The sequence below is a fragment of the Loa loa genome, assembly GCF_000183805.2.
Source record: "Loa loa unplaced genomic scaffold supercont3.63, whole genome shotgun sequence".
In the NCBI taxonomy this organism is placed as follows: domain Eukaryota; kingdom Metazoa; phylum Nematoda; class Chromadorea; order Rhabditida; family Onchocercidae; genus Loa; species Loa loa.
The window spans coordinates 47440-67045 of record NW_018108243.1 but is presented as its reverse complement, the minus strand read 5'-3'; the positions used below and the strand labels follow the sequence as shown (position 1 = coordinate 67045).

Genomic DNA, 19606 nt, shown 5'->3' with positions numbered 1-19606 from the left:
CTATAATTGATGAGCATCTACGTTAAAATATTCTTTTGAGCTTGAAAGGAGGTTTTGAAATAGTTTACATAACTTGAATATATCATATTCAAACATTCCATATTACCATCATTTCCAAATTTAGTTGTAAGCATGCTTTTGAGCTTATATCAATAAAGCCAGAAGTTTTCAAGGAAATCATTTCGCTGCTTGTTTATCTTTGCAGGTTTATGGAATTTCCTATAAGAACTCTTTTTTTAGTGCACTTTGTAAATATTTTGTATAAGACAACTGATAGTAATAATCTGTAGTCTACTTTGTTTATCATTCTTTCACTCTTTTATTACGTAACGCGATATTTATATTATCAAAAAGTTCGAATTCTTGAAGTTGACTTCAAAATTTTCGTACTTTTCGGAAATAAAAAAATTTTGCATGATTGAACGATATTTCAAAATACGCACTTTAACAACAAACAGTTTACAAATTAGTCATTGAATTCAAATGGAAGTGTAATGTAATGAAGCAATCTGTTTATAACAAAGTAATTTTTTGCACAAATATTTTCATTCGTCAAGATATGATACACTCATATTTCGATGGCTTCCTTTTCACATCTTACATTTTCATTTGTTAGCTCGCTGTTACAGAAAAGACTGGAAGTACTGGATCTGTTTTTTATCTTACAGAAAATTCCACCCTTCATATAGGCTATCAGTAATGCAAACCGTTCTATGGATCCTTGACAAAGCTCCGCACTCATACAAACCCGTTTTGAAGTCAACGGGTATGATCTTTGACGACTTCCTGAAGGTTTTCAGAGTGAACTGCAGCTGCACTTAATTGATATGTTTAAAAAGAAATTTTTCCTCTAAATTCAAAATTTAAATAAACAATGCTTCAAATTAAAAAATTAAATTTGGTGAGAATAAGTGACTGTTTAAATTAATAAAAAGTGGTATGTCTTATGACATTACTTGGCCTTGTCATCACCAAAAAATAGTTTTCCCTAATGTCATCACTGCATATGAAATAGCTTTATCGTCCATAATTGTTTATTTCCCTTTTTTATTCTCAAAATAACCTGGTTAACAGGTATGAAGAAGGCTTTTCACATATCCTGACCAACAGTAGTCCTTTAATTTTCGCCTCTCATTTTGACAGGATTTTTGAATCTGTCTGTCGATCTCCTATGCTAATAACTGAAGAGCCTTAAAATAATTCAAAATTATGTGAGATTAATGTGCTTCGATTGCTTCAATGTTAATGAAACTATATCATTCATGCTGAAATTTCCATTTTAGCTGATCAGTGTATATTAGTAGTGATGAAAGGCCACTGTTTGTGACATTGTATAATTGCGATTTTCCGTATAAGTATTGGTTATAAGAGAGAAAGCAGGTGTAATAATTTTTAGGCAGAAGTTCCGTTCAGGCCACCACCTGCTATCTTAACTTTGTATCAACGCCATTTATTCACTACTAAAATAAAAGACACATTAATTAAGAGCCTCAAGTTAATTGACAAGCACTCGGATCTAAACTCCATTCATAAGGCTTCCACAAAAATGTAATTTGATTAAACAATCATTTAAGTTAATTTATTTCTAAATTAAGATTTCGGCTGTGAGTACAGGGTCAGCAGGATTAAGGTATCCAAATATTTTCTGTGTTCTCCGTCTCTGTCTTTTTTACATTCCTTTTTCGTTTGTTTTCTTCCAGTTTTCTTTTCAGAAAGATATGCTTGTTTCCGGATTTTTTTCATAGATAGCATGTGCCATATTTTATTTTATATCAATCCTTCTCAGGTCGGATCATATATCAACTTTAATTTTTTACTAAACACTGAATTTCACCCATAGTCGTTAGGGAAAATGAAGAATCCGAAAATACAACAAACCAAGCCAATGCCGAAGAAAAGCATTATCCAAGTTATTCTTACGCTGAAACCAGCAGCAATATAAAATATGAAATGGACCATTCACTCCACAAATGAAAGCTTTTCTTGACAAAGAAATCTTTGTCATAAGAAATTCGTTATTCAAGCAAAATGGTATATAAGAAATAGGTAGATTAGACATTTTAACTAAGAAAAGTAGAAGCAAGGACGAAAATAATCCTTAGAATTAAAGTCTTTATGGATTTTAAAAATGATTTATGAGCCTTGAAATGTTACAAATTATGGAGCGCAAAGAATTCAATCTAGAATTTAATTTAAAATCTACCGTCAAATTTGCTCTATTTTTTTTTGCAATCATTGATATTTTTACCATTCATTCTTTTTTGTTGCAAGATTTACTGATTTCTTAATCAGATTTCTTAATTTTTCTGATTTCTTAATCAGTAAATCTTGCAACTAATTTCTTGAATGATTAAATGAAATATTTTATGATTCACCTGCAATACTAATCGCTAAAATCAGTATTAAAAAAAATAGAATTTATGGCCTTGGAACGAGAAGCCAAAAACATTCTAACAGTAAATAAATCCGAAATAAAGTGAAAGCCATAACAAATTAACAATAATTTGATAACAGATTTAACCAAAAATAATAGATTTTTTTTTTGTATTTCTGCAGTTTTTCTTTTTCACCCTTTGTACAGGTTTTTTCCATTAAAATGTAGCAAGCAAGCTTAAATTGGCTTTCTTATCAGCAGTCTTGGCTATTATTCTGTTTGTGAGCGGTGATGTAAAATTATGGTATGGAAGTGGTCATTAAAGGAAAAAACTTTAAGACATTTATTTCAGAATATAAAATTTTATTCATTTCCGGGATTTCAAAATGTACGCCAAACAAACCAATTTACAGGTTAGCATTTACGTTTAGAGAATTTATTCGTAGCTTTTCGTTCATACTTTTTGATGTACAAAAAGACAATTATGCATTGCAGCTTTTTTTTTATCAATCGGATTTTTGGTTTCAAAGAAAAAAAATTTTGATAGGAAGTGTTTTTAGAAAAGCACATACTCCAAAGAATTTATGAATTAAATTTCATCAGTACTGATCACTGCTGAAAAATATAATGAGACGAGTTAGTTTTTAATGTGTGAGAAATTCTTGTAAAAGTGAATCGTTCGGAAAGTACAATTCCAAAACTAAAATACTTTTTCAATATTTCAAACAAAACAGGAAGCAATACTTGCATAATTCTCATCGAATAATTGAGACTCTTTAAGTTTCTTCCTCGAAATTATCTATTTATGAGAAAAAAAGAGAAGTCAGCAGATCCTATGGCTTTACTTAAATTAAAGATGTAGTTTAAACTAATACATCTTTAATCTATGCTTATTTGAAGTTTCCTTCTTTTTTAAATTTAGAAAGCCAAGCATTTCATGTGTAAGTCGGCAGAAGAGCACTCTTCCGAATACTTTCATCCTTTCACTCATTTCTTTTCTACCACTTACTTAATGTTTCCGCAATATTAGTTACTGAAAAAGCTATCAAAAAGGTCGGATATTTTTTGCATCTAAATACAATGGAGATTAAAATGCAGAAAATATTTCAGATCTTTTTGTCACATTACACTATGTGTTGTTATTCATTATCGCAAAGCTTTGCTTTAATTCGATTCAACATTTATTGCTTCTTTAAATTTATTTCTTTGCTGAAAATTTATTCTTTTAAAGTACCACCAGAATTTCTGTTCGAAGACATTGCAATTTGAATATGATTAAATTAGTTAAAAAAGTCCTATTGTGGGCTTAGTTGTGTCTTTATTCTCATTTATTTTTTCAAAAAAGATTTAGAGACCAGTCATATTCTATTATATAAATATTGACGGTATAATTCCTCCCAATGTAATAAGTTTCATAGCTCTTCATTACATTTAAATTACTCCCAACTCAATTGAATAAAGAGCATATCTTTAAAAGTGTTAATTAATATAGCAATGTTATGATTGCTTAACCATCGTTTGTCATTTGTTATCATTAAAAAATCATTAGTAAAAAAATGCTCTTCCATAATTTTGAAGGCGTAGTAGACAATTGATTATCTGTTGTTTCATAAACTTGTTATCAATGACATGAGCCTTTTATGAATTTCATGAGCTTTTCATGAGTAGTTTCATGAGCTTGTTATCAATGGCATGAGTTACATGAGCTTGTTATCAATTGATTATCTGTTGTTTCATGACCTTGTTATCATGTTTGATAAAAGAGCACTTTTCTTTGCTATCCATCACTATTATCTTAATGATGAATGTTTTCATATTTCGGAACTTCACAATTTTTGGCGTAATATTAGTAAAATATGGAAACATTTAATTTTAACAGTACAATGTTTATATAATGCTGGTTTAATTATTCTGAAAGTAATTTATTGTCAAGAAATGAACGAAAAAATAAATAAATAAATAAATAATAAAAATTGCAAAAAGGCTGACGAGAGAAGGAACAAGGATGACTTATAACCTTTTCTTATCACAAGGCTAACTGATTCGAAACTTTTATCTCGGGGTTTTCAGAAAATTTTAAAAAAAATTCCATTTTTCCTAAAAATTCTATAGGAAAATTTCATTACTGGAATTTGAAGCCTAAGATCTGCAAAAGTCTTATTTGGCCAAGAAAAATATGAAATATAAAATAGTTTTTTTGCACTACAAAATTTCCATTCCATCGGGTATCTTTAAATTAACAATAAGCAAATGACAGGAATACAGTTGGAATTCAGTAGCCTTAGCTCATCAGTTTCTTACTTGCATATTTATTTTAGAAAATCTTTTGGCTTCATATTTAGAATTTTTTTTCGTTTAATGGAAAATTTTGATAAATTTGAACACTATCGTTCGGTTTATTTTTCACAGTAACCTATATTTTAATTATAAATGGCGCATTGCATCTTTGGCTCCATAGCACATATGAAATAATTGTTAATGTGAATTTTCAGTAATGTTTATAGAATTTTCATGAACAATGAACATTTTACATCGCGGTATCAAGTAAACATGATGAGGTTAAATTTTAAAATTCAACTTGTAAGATATAATTCCCATCCTTTAAACTAAAACAAGGAATAAACATAATAGGAAAAAGGAAAATTTTTGATAGATTATAAATATCTTTGCGAACAATTTTGAATCTATCATAACAGCGATTCGAAATATTTTGAAAGATTCGTCGATCCTTGTAGCGAATGTAAAGAAAACAAGGGAGATCTTTGACTTTACTTTTCTGCTGAGCCTTTGGAAAGAGCCTAAAGCTAAAAGAAAGATGATAAATCAAGCTTGGCGTTGCACTACGCAAGCATAATTAATCTCTTTCACTAGATAAGTAAAATGCAAGTGATGCGAATGTGAAATGGTTACTGGCAATAGTTCAAAAACCTTTTCCTTTCTCATCTATTGCTGTTCTAATAGATACATTTTCAACTAAATATAATGTTTAGATTTTGTTGCAAATACTAATTACTTAATTCAACTATATTCTTCTCGATTTCAGACTTATTTTAATTCATATTCCCTTGAAAGAATATACTTTTGGGAGCAACCGAACTACAACTCAAACAATCTCTCATGAATAATCCATGCCTGTTATTTCTTGAAATCAAGCTTTTTCTTTTAAATTTATCAAAGAATTCATCCTCAACTCGGCAATAAACCATTTTTGTTAGGTTTAGAGTAAACCAAAATTAGAACACTTGTTAAACTTCGTGTAACTATGAGATTCTCACACATCTATTATTCATATTTAAATAAAATTTGAAGTTGTAAGTAAAATATCGATGAATGTGGTTAAATTCAAACGAAATTTTTTGAAAGTGAAAATACTTACGTTGTTTTACAAAGATATCCGTAAGTAAATGCTTGCTGTTGATTATTAATTCTAGAACTCATATATTTGATTTCAACCTTCATTTCATACTTATTATGGGATTATTCGAGGCCTGATGATATAGTTGTTAACTAAGCTATGAAAGCAGCCAGCATAAAGTTTCGGCATTGGTGTTGTTACTAATGATTTGGTTAGCCAGAAACGCAAATTTTAGAGGTCATAAGTATCTTCGTTCATGGTTTCAAATAAGTTATTCATCTAAACGATAAATGAGAAAGATTTTTCTCATAGGCAAACCCTGGAAAATACATGTAAAGAAATTTTGGCTATCTGAACAATACCAATAAAAGGTTCAATTTAATTCTTGAAGGTTAACATACCAATTCCGTTTGTATGTGCTTTTTCGTTTTTCGTTTTCAAGAATTTTAATCACTGTTTATTATTAAATAAAAACTTTTGTCTATTTTCAAAAATTCTCAACACTCTAATCGGATATTCGAATTTTTTTTCGTTATTTGCAGAATGGTTCTCTCACTTTACTGAGGTAAATCATTTTTAATATTCGTTTATTAGAATGTAGAACAGCAGAGCATGAGACACTACATTTTAACATCTGATTACATTTTAAGGCTTTTCTGAATAACAGCAAGATGAAATTAATGGCAATAGCAGAGATGTTAGGAAAACAATTACCGATGAAACTGAAATGGGATAGTGTTATATAGCTTCAGTGTTCTCCATCGACATTTGCAGATACGGCTGGTTGATCAGATAAAGCAATAAGTCTAATGCTAAGTTTACCCTTGACGATACTTTATAATCAATTGTTATCCATTTATTCTTATGCATAGAATTCTAATTCGGGGGCAGTTTGAGTTCGACTCAAATGTACTGTTGGAAAAAAGTGGACAATTGCTTACTGATCAAGAAAAGGAATGATAATTCTAAGTGTTAAATAATATTAAATGAACTCCATTCTCTTACCTTATACAGTTTGACCTTTTTTTTGTTGGATTGTGCATTCAACCAAAGTTTCACTCTTTCTCACTTTTCAACAATTTTAATAATGCCTTCCTTTCCGAATAGAACATTGCAAAGATATTTCCATTTTCTCTTTCATTTTCTCGAAATGAAATCTTCAAGTGGCAAACGAAGTCCTGGGCATAAAATATGTTTACTAAACGCTTTTTAACATCAGTTATGCTCAAGCCGGCGAGCAGTTTCAATTTTAACAATTACTTTTTCAATTATTGGAAAATATTATTACCTTAAATTAAAAAATTAGTTTCTGGTTAGATGTAAATCGGTTTCGTGAAATTGAATTTTGAAAAGTAAGGTTTAATTTAAGAATTGCTACGCAAGCACCATAACATGCGAAACTCTTTGCCTCGCACAGAAAAATTCATCTTTTACTGTGCATTATCTTGACATTTATTTTAAATTTTATTCTTCGCAGTAAGCCTAGATTTACTTATGAAGCCACAACGACAAATACCTATCTTTCTAAGTTATATTTTTCTCTTAAACATAAGAATTGTTCGTATACAGCAAAAGTTCATTTACGCCACTGTGTATAAAAAAAAAATAAAAAGAATAAAATAAGCTCTTCATTTAGCTTCAAAGATGAAACTAATTTGATATTTTAAATTTCTCTGAAATTTCCTCACCGGTTTGTCTGTTCGTTTTTCATCAATTTTAGACGATATCATACAACTGAAAATAGTCCCTTTTAAATCTTTCAATGATTTTTAAAATTTCTTCACTGTAATCGCTAGTTCACTTCTGTAAAACAACAAATTTAGCATTTAAAAATAATTTTCTTTTATTCGACAGAGTCCTGTAATCATTTACCTCACTCATTTTTTAATGCTAGACTTTCTGAGTTCATCATTACTTTCACCTACGAATAGGCCAGGTCATTAGTTTTACGTGCTCATTTCGAGAGTGGTTTAGCATACCTTAAATAGGAAGCTTTTCATATTTTAAGCACATTTTTGATGAGTTTATAAAGAGTGGTAATTTCGAAATGCGATAAATAGACTATTTGTTTATTTAAGAGCAGCTTCAAATAAGGGTTTCAGCAAGACCAAATGCTTAAGCTTTTGCTGAAGATTCATGTAAATCTTTGTTAGTGCTTTTGATTCAAATAATGTGGTGGGTGATGTTTGAAATTTTATGGTGAATAGCTGACTCGTAATACTTGTAATAAAGGGGCAGAAGAATTTAAAGCGTTTCTTTTACGTATTTTTTAATTACTGACATAAGGAAGACAGTACGACACCATAGTTATACCATAATTGGTATGCATCGTCCTCTTACTTTTGCATTAGTTGGCTCATTATACTCTTTAATATTTCTATGGATCACCTGACGTTTGCAAATACTTCTTATGAGAATGATAATAATAATAAATACAAGTAGTCAAGGCAGCACCTGCTAAGCGAGTACAACTTGTTAACTTATTTAGTTATCAGATGCAAATATTTTATTAAATAATCCTGAATTACTCGAAAAAGGTACTGAGTTAAGGTGCAACACCTTGAAATATTTAATTAGTTGAAATGTTAAAATGTTTTATAGCAGAAGCAAATGATCGAAAACGACAAAATTAAAATGTTTTTCTTAAGCAGAACAAATACGATCGACAACTACTCAGTTGTGCACAACTGTTTCATTACATATATTCCTTTTCATTTACTTCCTTTACTTTTTTTATCCATGAATCTTTTTCCGGATCAAGATTCAGAAATCCGGGTTGTGTAAGAAACCATATTTTAGGCATAATCATATTTTCTTCTTTATTCAACTGCTCACTTATATATCCACTTAACCGTCTTATCATACTTGTTAAATAGTTTTTGAGACCTTTGAAAGTGGGAAATATGCAGAAAAACAAACTACAATTCTTTCGCGAGTGTGTCACATGTGAACACACCATATATTATTTTAAATGTGCCTGGTTTTTTTCCCTTCTATACTTTTCGTCCGCTTACATTAGCGTTGATACTTTATTTGCCATTTGTCCACTGGAATTTCAGTTCATTTCAATCGTTCATCACAGAAATAACATAATTGTTTGTTTACAGTGTATTATGACACAATCTCCCGTATTTACCAAATTCACTACCAAGAGCCAATTTTCAGACAACGAAAGGCAAGTTTCAATCTGCTTGGCGTTACTTTGTTCCACTAAAAAAACCAGAAATAAATAATCTTTTCGTATGTCGGAAAAAATGGAGAAGGTGAGAATGTGAAGTTTTATTTTTTGAAAACTACTTTTGCTAGATGTTCTGCTTGCATTACCTTCTCGTCCACCGAACAATGAAAAAGAAGGTATTTGAATAATTTGATACACAAATTTTTGAAATTAGAGAAAGAGCAAGAGAAAAGGGAATATGTTATCGTTATTCTGTTGGAAGTATCACACTTGTCTTCGAATAAAATGTAACTATTTAGTGAACTTTAATTTTATTTATCCAACAGCGAATTTATATTACGGAATGTAAAAGACGATTTCTTTTTTAGCAAGAAATGTGATTTTTCTTTCTGACAAAATCTGACAATTAGGTGATTAATTCGATACTTAATAAACTTTGTATTAAGTTTATTAAGTATCGAATTAATCAACACCGATTACCATATACTTTTGAAAAACCGATGCTTTTTAAAGCTATATAAGTTAAGCACTTCTGCTTCGGTTTTTTTACGAAACAAATTTTAAGTGTTCAAATGGAAAGAAACTATTTGCGTTCGTGGATATAAACCGGGAGTAGGGCGAGAACAAGAACTTGTCAAGAGACCAAGCCACATTGAACAGTAAACAGGGAAAAGCTACTGTTGGAAATCACAAATAGTGGGGTATATATAAACTAAGTAATAATGGAAATAGAAGTTTTAGAAGCTGGGAACGACACCGAGACGATATTGTCGTTGTTACAATATGGCTGATAATGCTCAGTTATGCACTTGCTTCGAATATTCTCATTCTGATTGGTATAGCACATAATAATTCTATGCGAACTTCAACGAGGTACTGTTTGGCACTGTTGCTATTCCTACACACTGTCTTTACAGTTATTTTGCTACACCACTTCTAGTATTAATACTGCTAGAATATATGTAAACAGTTTTCTATACTAATAAATGAATTGACATATAAATGACAAGAATAAGCGTAGGTTTTAAAGTATTGTATGAGGTATTCGCTTTCAAGGTTTCTGAATAGTAAGCCAGAATGATTTGGAGCGTCTTTTCCACAATTCATTTTTATTAATTTAAGGTGAAAAATTCATCCTAATGTTAGATGGTGAAAAAACTATGTTTTGGCAACTATTCCAAGGAACATTACTACAGTTTTCCACCACAGCTCTTCTGAATGTTGACACAATGACCACAGTGGATGAGCCTTTCACTCTGACCACAGTTTTCGAATTTCTATTATAAACTGTTTGAGTGTCGGAACATCCCATTATCGGACAGTTACAGAATAGCATTTTTCCATCATAAGACGAAAGAGACACTGATGAGGAATTGTAGGTCGCACATGAACAAGAATTAGTTTCCTGTACGGATTTATGTTCCGCCTATCTTTTCTTCTCGGCAAGATTATGTATATTATATCAATAATTTTGCTAGCAATTCATACATGTAATTCTGTTAAGTATAAAATTTCCAAAAACTTTAAACTTTAGAAAACCTTATATTTTTTTATTAACTTTGGACAAATATGATTCTGTCTGATTACGGACAGACTAAAACTGTGCTTCTTACTCAAAAATAGGAGTACTTCAGTCTAGATGATGGTGATATAAAATATGTTTAGTGGAGTAAACCGAGAAGTTTCTCGAACCATTGTTGCAAATATGAAGTCCTAATTCAATTCATTCACGATACCTATATGTCTTATCGTACTAAAGAAGTGGAAACAATCACCCCAACTAAGTTTGCAACGAAGTTTGACCTAGGCCCTTTTTGAAGCCATAACGAAGCTGTCGACGAGAAATAATGTACGCACAGTAAGTGTTAATCCAATAGGGGTTAGTATAAGCCAAAAATTGGTCAGATTATCTTGTATTTTTGGGCCATCTTTGGTGTTGAATTAAAGCTCGAGATAGAGGACCTTCCAAGGATCTCAAATGAACCCTAGTAACTATTATGAAAAGATGTTTTGTTGTCGAAGAATGAAGAAATCAGCCAACGAATTTAATGAAGCATCATCTGAAGACGGAATGCATTCAACGAGTCGGGCCAACTAGGTCCGGAGGATTTATCGTTGTACCCCACTCGACGTGGTTCAAAATCGTTTTCTATTTTGCTCCCCATAGGTTAGTGTGTTTCTTTGAACCGATGAAACCTTCCAAGTCTATTTTTCATTAAGGCCAGTGAAAGTAAAGAATTTCAAAATAAATAAAAAAGTAGACGAGGGAACGGAGCGATTCACAATGCACGACAATGTGAATGAATTACATCACCAGAGTTAAAAATTCGAATGATAGAAAAGTGCAATTGTCAATTGAAGATGCTCTCCTTTCAAGGCCATTAGAATAGCGAAAGGATTGTTGCAGAAAAATGAACGGGGATTTCAAAAGAGTGTATTATCCGCTGATAAAAATATCGGGACACTGAGAAGAAATGCTATTCTATAAGTAACCGATTGAAGCACACAGAAGAGCTGAACCTATAAAAATTTGTTTATAATCTGATTGAAGCATCGATGTGTCACCACTTCAGTCTTAAGCTTCTGCACTACTGGTGATTTTTGAGTAAAAGACGGAAAAGGTTTAAATGAGCTCGTAAAACGATGGGCATTTGGAAGATTCATGCAGCAGTTAACAAGGGGGGGGGGGGGAGGGAAGCAAATAGTTCAATAAAAAAAACTCGAACAATTTTGCTCAGAAGGCTTGAAAATCTGTCTCTTGATCAGTTTCCTCACTTAATCGTATCATTCAAGACGTAAACCGATATCAGAAACCGTTAATCAATTAGAGTTGGGAATACAATATATACAAACTTTCTGCGAAGTTTAGCACAAACTTTTGCAATGGAACAGATCAATTAGATTATGTGACAAGTGACAAACTATGTGTTGTCTGTGAGTATTTTTGAGAGAAAAGTGCATTTAATGTTGGTAAGTAAGCAGAAATCCAGGTCACGATTGAAAACCTGAAACAGTTTCAGGAATGCAACACACTGAGGACGAAGTAATGTTATTCTTTTATTAGCATGTGATATTATCCATATAGCAATGTCCGTTTGACTTCATTACTTCAATATTAAATTATTCTTGGAGGATTGCAATTAACAATATAATCTTAAAGATGTTAAAGACAGTTGTTTGTTGAATTTAACTGATGGATAAGACGGTATTATGCAATACTTTATTATTCCAATTAGTCATTTTTTTAAGAAAATTGAGGTAATTTCGTTCTGATAAATGATCAGATGACAAAATCAGTATTTGCGTAATTGATTTCATTTCACATAATAGTGATATAAAGGTTGAGTAAATGTTTATGATAAATCTCTAGACTCTATATTCGATATTTTCTTCTAAAATGAGTTCCTTTGATTACTATAAGTTCAGTTTTTGGAAGTAATTTTTTATTTTTCACTAATTATCATTAAAAAAGTATTCATCTAGCTAAAGTGAAGTAGGAATGGAAGCAAGTAGATATGCGGTTTGCAGAGAAACAGAAGAGAGAAGGATAGAAAATTTAGGATTTGCTAAATGAATGGAGGAACACTTCTAGTGAAGCTGATCTCTTAGCCTTCTGTGAACTATTTTTGAATTTTTTGAAAGTCGTCGAGAACGAGGAATTGCTGAAAAGCCAGAGATACTTTATTCTGAAATAACATTTCTCTTATAAATTAATTTACTTACGCTATATATGAAGATGATATGGAGAAGAAATTTCAACCAGGATTATCAATGAAAAATTCTTGAAACCTCCTGCAAAAAAAATATATCTTGTGACTACTCAAGCAGTCGAAATCTTCATTATTTCAGAATATTTGTTAATTCATACTTACAAACTATAGCCTAAGATCTGAAATGATATCCTAATTTCGCTAAAAAAATATGTTACATATTTGTGTGATTATTATCGTACAAATAAATATGTAATTTCAGCTACTGGTTTATAACATCGTTAGCTACCTGCGATATAATAATGGTAGTGATCAGTTTAACTCACCTTGTGCCTGCGACGGCTTTTCATAGTGCCTTCCTAGATTTTCACTCTGTTCGCAATGTACTTATGATATTCTTCTATGATTTTTTTTGGTATACGGCTGTTTTACAGTTAGGACTTATGGCATGTAACAGGTTTGTCATTTTGTAAACAATTTTTGAAAATTTATCGGAAATTCAAGTTTGTTGAGAAATAAATTAAGGATGGTTTAGCTGACATGTTCTTCTATGAATGCAAATATATTTTAATCAAGCAAATCTCAAGTAAAACTTACAAAGATAGTGTTTTTTCCGAAGTAAATTCAACTTCCATAATTAGTTTTTGCAAGTTCAGTGATCAGACATGAAAATACCTCAGCACTCTCATACCTGGGTAAACTCTCTTATCTGATTGTTTTGAAAAATAGTAAATAGAATTTTCAAATTTCTAAAAGAACAACTTGCAGATTTGTTAGTATTGTCTATCCAATGGAATATAAGTGGTTGTTTTCACCACGAAAAGCACTGCTTGCAATATTTATTGGTTATGCATTAGGTTTTGCTGTATCCTTGCCAACATTATTCCCATGTTGTCATACATTGTGGAACTCTGATTACTACATAACTGTCTACGATCCCATGGATACATGGTAGCATTTTTTCTTTTCTTTGCTTACTGTACCCCAAAGAGGAGTTATTTAGATGGTATCGAAAAAAAGTAAACTAGTGAATGCTTATTCAAAAGCACTATTAGAACTGGAACCGAATGTATCGAAATAATAGGGATTGTTACTAAGTGATAAGGCTAGAAAGTGGTGTGTGTATGTGTATGTGTGTGTGTGTATGTGTGTGTGTGTGTGTTTGCGTGTGAAAGATACACGCAATTCAGAAGAAGAGATTAAATATTTCATACAAATACGTAATATGAATGACCAATGGATATATGAAATATTTGTAATACTCATGAAAAGCATAAACGATAGGGAAATGACAGGGTGTTGTTTATGACTTTATGTGCAGTGATTACGTCTTGTGGTTCATATGATGGCTATGGTGAGAGGAATTAAAAAGTATTAATACAGTAGGAAATATGTTGCAGTTGAAGTTGCGAATAAGAAGTGGTAATGATATATGTGATCATGTTGAATGACAAGCGTGGGTGAAAACTACGAATTGCAAGAGAGATGGGGAAGGGAATAAGAAGTATCTATAACTGAAAATTGAATAATTTTTGAAAGAATTATTTTTAAATAGTTGTTTTCTTTGAGATACTTAGATTTTACAGGAAACGAATGCTTAAATAAATAACCTATGGAAAAATGAAAGAGCTAAATTAATGAGATAAAATAAATGTGATTATTTTTGGACTTAGTTTGACTAATGTCATATCATGATATTTGCATTTCCATTACAAATCTACAAAATCATTAAAATCAATAGTGTTCAGCAGAAAATTAAGTAAAAAAAATCTAGGCCTTATACTATGCTAGTATAATTGCTATTCAAAGTAAATTTACTAATGGTCATGTGATGATTCATATTTTTGCTTTTTGTTTTGATATAACATTATGATTTCTTACTTTTTCAATTTTTTTTAAAATTTAGTAACCACGGAAAGCGAAGAAATAAACTGACGGACAGATAAGGGACAATTGGAAGATGATAAGAACACATTTCAGCAGTTATCACAACATTTGAAATGTAGGAGAGAGAAAAGTACCATATTAAATAAGGAATCACTATTAAACTGGTTGGGTAAAAGATAGCTAATAATGGAATAGAGTAAATAAAAATAAGGCATTAGTTTTTGCAGATTCAAAAGTGTTCACTGAAAAGTAATTGATTCCATACACAAATATACGACAGAGAAATATTAGCTATGACTAAATGATTGCAATAACGAATGATTGTAATTAGTTATTCCGGAACTTTTTCCTCCCCAGCTGATAATTTTTTCCTTCAAAATGGTCATCATTCAAAATATTTAATGCATATCTGATATTTGTACCAATCGTACTTTGAGCTGTAGAAGTGATTGTTGGAGATGAAATGTTTTGTGAGATGGAAGAATGATTAATAAGCGATCATTGAAAAAAGATTATCTATATTCATAACATACTTTTAACAGACATGATGTTTTCAATTATATGGATTTATCATATTCGTAGGACTTTTTTGCAAATAAAAATAGGTCTCATAAATTTCAGAGTAAAAACTGGTAGATTCGAAATTGAGATCCACTATAGTGGAGTTTTTCCTAGTGTAAAATCACGAAATGTAAAAATACAGAAATACCAGAAAGTGGAAAAACATTGCTGTGAAGAAGCAAAATATACTGAATGAAGAAAAAAAGACAAAATTACAGCCAATACAAAAATTTCAATTGCAAGAAAATATCGCATATATATTCGGCAGAGAGTTGCAAAGTGTTCGGTGAGAAGTCTAGGAAAGTCAAGTCATTTTATTTCATTTGAAATTCTCGTTTCTTTTTTTTCCCTCAAGCTCCATAGTACAGCAACAAACACATTTCTGTTCTATCATATGTATCATAGTAACTTAAACCACATTATCATTCATTACTTCATCGTTGGGATAAATCGTTGGATGAATTTTTGCCATCGATGTTTTGAAAATAAATTCATAGTCTTAGAAATAAATCAATTCCTTCCATTATCGACATTATGTATGTAGAAAGTGTTTCTTGTTTATCATTTGAGCATGTACTATGCGTATTGTGTGTCACTTCGTTACAAACTTATTATAGATTGTGAGATTGGTCCATTCAACTCAAACAACGATATACAAAAATTCAAAGTAAGAGCTGCGAGTAAAGTTGGTATCTCGTGAAATGTGAAGCTTTTAGTCTTATCTTTTGAGATTGGTATCGTGAATATCACAATTAGAAAATCGTTTAAAATATAATCGTTTATAATATCACAATTAGAAAATCATTTTGCCAAATCCTGGCTTCACAGAACTTATGACTATTAAAGATTTCATCATCAGTTCTTTTTTCAATTGCAATAGTTGAAATGCTTTTGATTGTTCTTGCCATGATGGTGAACAACATCACTTGACTCCTGTTGCTTTGGTGTCCTGAACACTTGTTATCTCCTTGATTACTTCATTTGATTGGCTGATTAGGATGTTTCAACAATTACATTATGGATACTCTTTTTATGATACAGAATTCTAATCTATTAAAGTCATGATAAGTTTTCAGTATTTTTCCACATGGAATGGCAAGTTATAGTTTTTGTAGTTTTTTGATACGCTCTAAAGCAACAAAATAATATCAGAAACTATCAGAAAATAATAATATCAGAAACAAAAAATATAAATATAAATATAAAAATATAAAAAGCAAATAATAATATCAGAAACACGTTATGTGATACAATTATTGGCTTGATAATCATTGTGGAAATTCTCAAGCATTAGCAAGGATGGCTTGTTATCAACAAAATATTGATATTCTACATCAAAATTTTTCAAGTGTTTTTGCAATCAGTGTAATAATTTTATGATTTAGAATTTAAAAAAACTAACTTTGATGGTACCTTTTTATTCTATAAAATCATAATTGCATTTATTCATTATCCTTCTTAGTTGTGATTCTGAAGATATTGCCATAAATATTATATATTACGTTCATTCAGAGAGGGTGGTTTTGTCTTCAAAGTGGTATAGTGTTGAAAAACTGCATAATTTTCTTTTATAATATTGATATCGTTGTAAAATCTATTCACCTCATGAGAGTTGTTTGTTTCTTGAGGCTAATTGTGTGAGTTTGTAAGAGAATGAATCACAGCTACAGGGGTTCTTTCTTTGAGAATCATCGTCGTCCTCTTTCAGTAAAGGTGACATTTCTCAATTGTGGTGAGTTGCGACATTGAGTTTTGAGCGTGCTGGGAACTGCTGCCGTTTCATTACGCTTAAGATTCCAAATGCTAACAGGTAAAAGGCTGTTCTGAGAATCACTGGTCTGATTATTCTTCTTAATCAAGTTCTCACAGTAACATAACATGGAATGTAATATGCAGTGCGACATGATTCAGTTGTGTTTTTCCCTTATTTTTTTGCAAGACTAAAAGGAGTGAAATAGGAAACGAGAGCATCAGGAAATTTAATCAAGTGCTTAAGCTAGCGGCTTTCAAACATACTATGAAAGCTAAATTTACTCTCGCATCATTACCTGATAATAATGTAGACAAAGTATACACAACATACGCTTTAGTACAGTGAAAAGTTTTGCCTGTATCCACAGTCATGCAAATGTATCCACAGTCATGCAAAAATGGTTTGCCATTAAAAATAAGTCAATGAGTCAATGCATTATTTGAGTATTAGTAAACTAGAGGTTAGAAAATAGAGAGGGAGGAGAATCTCGATTTAAACGATGCATTTTGAATGGGAAATGTCAAATATTGTCGTGTGGTTAAATGGGTTTTAAAAAGTAACTCATATCGATTTCATGCACCTGTTTTGGACTTTTTATAAACTCAGACATGTCTTATTTTCAGGTATAAATATGTTGATGTGGGTGTCAACAGTCTGTCTTTATTAGTCATGATTATTTCTTACGCAATAATTATATACAAAGTGCGGGAAAGTAGGCAGGCAATGGCCAAACATCAGTTAATGGTACATAATTTGCTAATCATTAAACGGAATTCCTTCTTAATTGAAAGAAAAAAAACAAAAAATACTCAATAGATTATTGCATCTGTAATGCATTGAATGCAGATTCACTAGAAAACTGGGTAAAGTACTTCTCTCATTACTTGATTCAAAAATCTGAAAATATCGTTAATGATTTTAGCACTTTCAACAGTTGCACATCTTGCGAAACAAAATTTACGAAAAGCAATTTTGAATTCTGAATTCAAATTTTTATGGAGAATGCTACTGGCTTGCATTTTTTTTTTTTGCAGATAGAATATAATCACTTGGAAGATGGTAGTGATTCATATCTGAGATCGAACAATTTTAGAACAACACGTGGACAAATTAGTAAAAAAGAGATGAGACTTTTCATACAAGTGAGTAAATTAAATTTCTTCCATTTTGAATTTGATATTGCTGGCTGTCTTTGTTACAGTACTTCATGATTGCTACTGTTCATAGGCTTTGTACCACTTTAGCTTCAAATTTTGATAAAAATTTTAGTTTTTCCTGGTTTCCTTGGTTTTTCTACTAACTTGGACAACATGGCAGTGGCTTCCTCAAATATCTGAATCAAAATGGGCCTACTTTGTTATGACTTCGTTGTTTTTCATAAATAATTCCATCAATCCGACAGTATATTTGCTCTTCAATACTCAGGTATTCTTCTCAAGTTTCCTTCTCTTACCAAATATATATCGGCAATTAAGAATGAGTTCTATTTAAAGATGAATCAATAGAACTTGTAATCAAGCTTTATGCATACTACAAATATTTTACTTGCAGTTACGACATGAAATAGGTCGTTTGTTATGTAATTCGAGTGCGAAAACAGTTTCACCAACAAATCGTGGATGTATACCAATGTCTAATAAATTGTTCAAATATACAGCTAAAAATCAATCGACAGGAAATAATGGTAGTAGCAGTCAACATGATAGGCATTGCAAGCCTTCAACAACACAGACTGGACATGAATTGCTAACAATGAGAACACCCAACGTCAGTGATACTGCTGTTACAAATAAAGTTTTAGCAAATTCAGCGGCAGCTTCAATGACAATGACAATGGTAAGTGATGCTATCACGGTGGATAATAACGATGTAACTGACATAACAATAACAGCAACATTGAAAAAATCGCAACGACAGTTGCTTGTTGATGACAATATCATTATTATCGATAAAAATGACACTTCAATTGCTTAATTGAAATTTCGTTCTTTGTTTTTATTGTGCTTTGTTTTTATTCAACGTTCAAATATATACTTTATAAGCTTGGCTTTTCGGTGCATTCCGTCTGTTAAGTTACTGAAAGACAGATGCGGCATAAATCTTACTTCTATTATGTAAAAATTTTTCATTCAGAATGAGTTCTAGAACTAGAAAATACATCCTACATGTCGACAGAAATAATGATCATACAGTTATACGATGTCAATCACTATCGTCTTGAGAAACTGTACCATTTTCTGAAACTACCATTTCCATTTATATGACTGCACTGATCCTAAAATTTTACCTGAAAGGTGTCGGAAAAATTAATTTGTTGACTTCGTTTTTCAGCGATATAGGTTTATTCGAGATGTAATATTGTTCTTGCACAATAGTATTAGTTAACAACAGCAAAAAAAGGTATAAGACATATTAGTACGCGACAAATTTGTAAGCAGAGATAAATAAGTTATACAGTAAACAAGCAGTATGATCAACTAATAAATTCCTTGTCGTTGTTTTCGATAATAGTTGGCTGTCGGTTTGTTGATTGGTCGCGTAATAACTGAGATATAACAGTTCGTCTTTTCTAATTGGATGGATAGGTGAAGAGGAGATTATAGTCTGCTCAATTATAAAAACTCATTGTGTGAAATTTTTTCCATATATATTTACTTAGGATTAGAGAAAGAGCTTTTGTAAGCTTCACCGGCGTTATTATTAGGTTATATCCTCTTCTTGCTTTAATTTTACTAACAGAATACATCACAGTCCGGCAAATATCGTAAAAATTTTGTTTGAACTTAAC

The 19606-nt window shown here is 31.0% G+C and overlaps 4 protein-coding genes across 4 annotated transcripts; all 4 read left to right on the top strand.

Moving 5' to 3' along the window:
• Positions 1–1396: 1396 nt before the first annotated feature.
• On the top strand, positions 1397–1552 carry LOAG_01864 (hypothetical protein; the record flags this gene model as incomplete). Its single annotated transcript, XM_003137402.1, has 1 exon — positions 1397–1552. A coding segment is annotated over one exon (156 nt), but the record flags the coding sequence as incomplete, so codon positions are not given.
• Positions 1553–1852: 300 nt separating this feature from the next.
• On the top strand, positions 1853–10193 carry LOAG_01863 (hypothetical protein; the record flags this gene model as incomplete). Its single annotated transcript, XM_003137401.1, is given in 11 exon segments — positions 1853–1909; positions 2727–2787; positions 5684–5770; positions 6272–6294; positions 6380–6466; positions 6482–6512; positions 7207–7257; positions 9036–9083; positions 9473–9566; positions 9649–9743; positions 10030–10193. 11 exon segments carry the CDS (start codon positions 1853–1855, stop codon positions 10191–10193), a joined length of 798 nt encoding a protein of 265 aa, XP_003137449.1.
• Positions 10194–12919: 2726 nt separating this feature from the next.
• On the top strand, positions 12920–13572 carry LOAG_01862 (hypothetical protein; the record flags this gene model as incomplete). Its single annotated transcript, XM_003137400.1, has 2 exons — positions 12920–13074; positions 13386–13572. 2 exons carry the CDS (start codon positions 12920–12922, stop codon positions 13570–13572), a joined length of 342 nt encoding a protein of 113 aa, XP_003137448.1.
• Positions 13573–17541: 3969 nt separating this feature from the next.
• Positions 17542–18872, top strand: LOAG_01861 (hypothetical protein; the record flags this gene model as incomplete). The annotated part of the gene is made up of 4 exons (XM_020445870.1): positions 17542–17562; positions 17853–17960; positions 18088–18243; positions 18370–18872. 4 exons carry the CDS (start codon positions 17542–17544, stop codon positions 18790–18792), a joined length of 708 nt encoding a protein of 235 aa, XP_020303722.1. The 3' UTR covers positions 18793–18872.
• Positions 18873–19606: the final 734 nt, after the last annotated feature.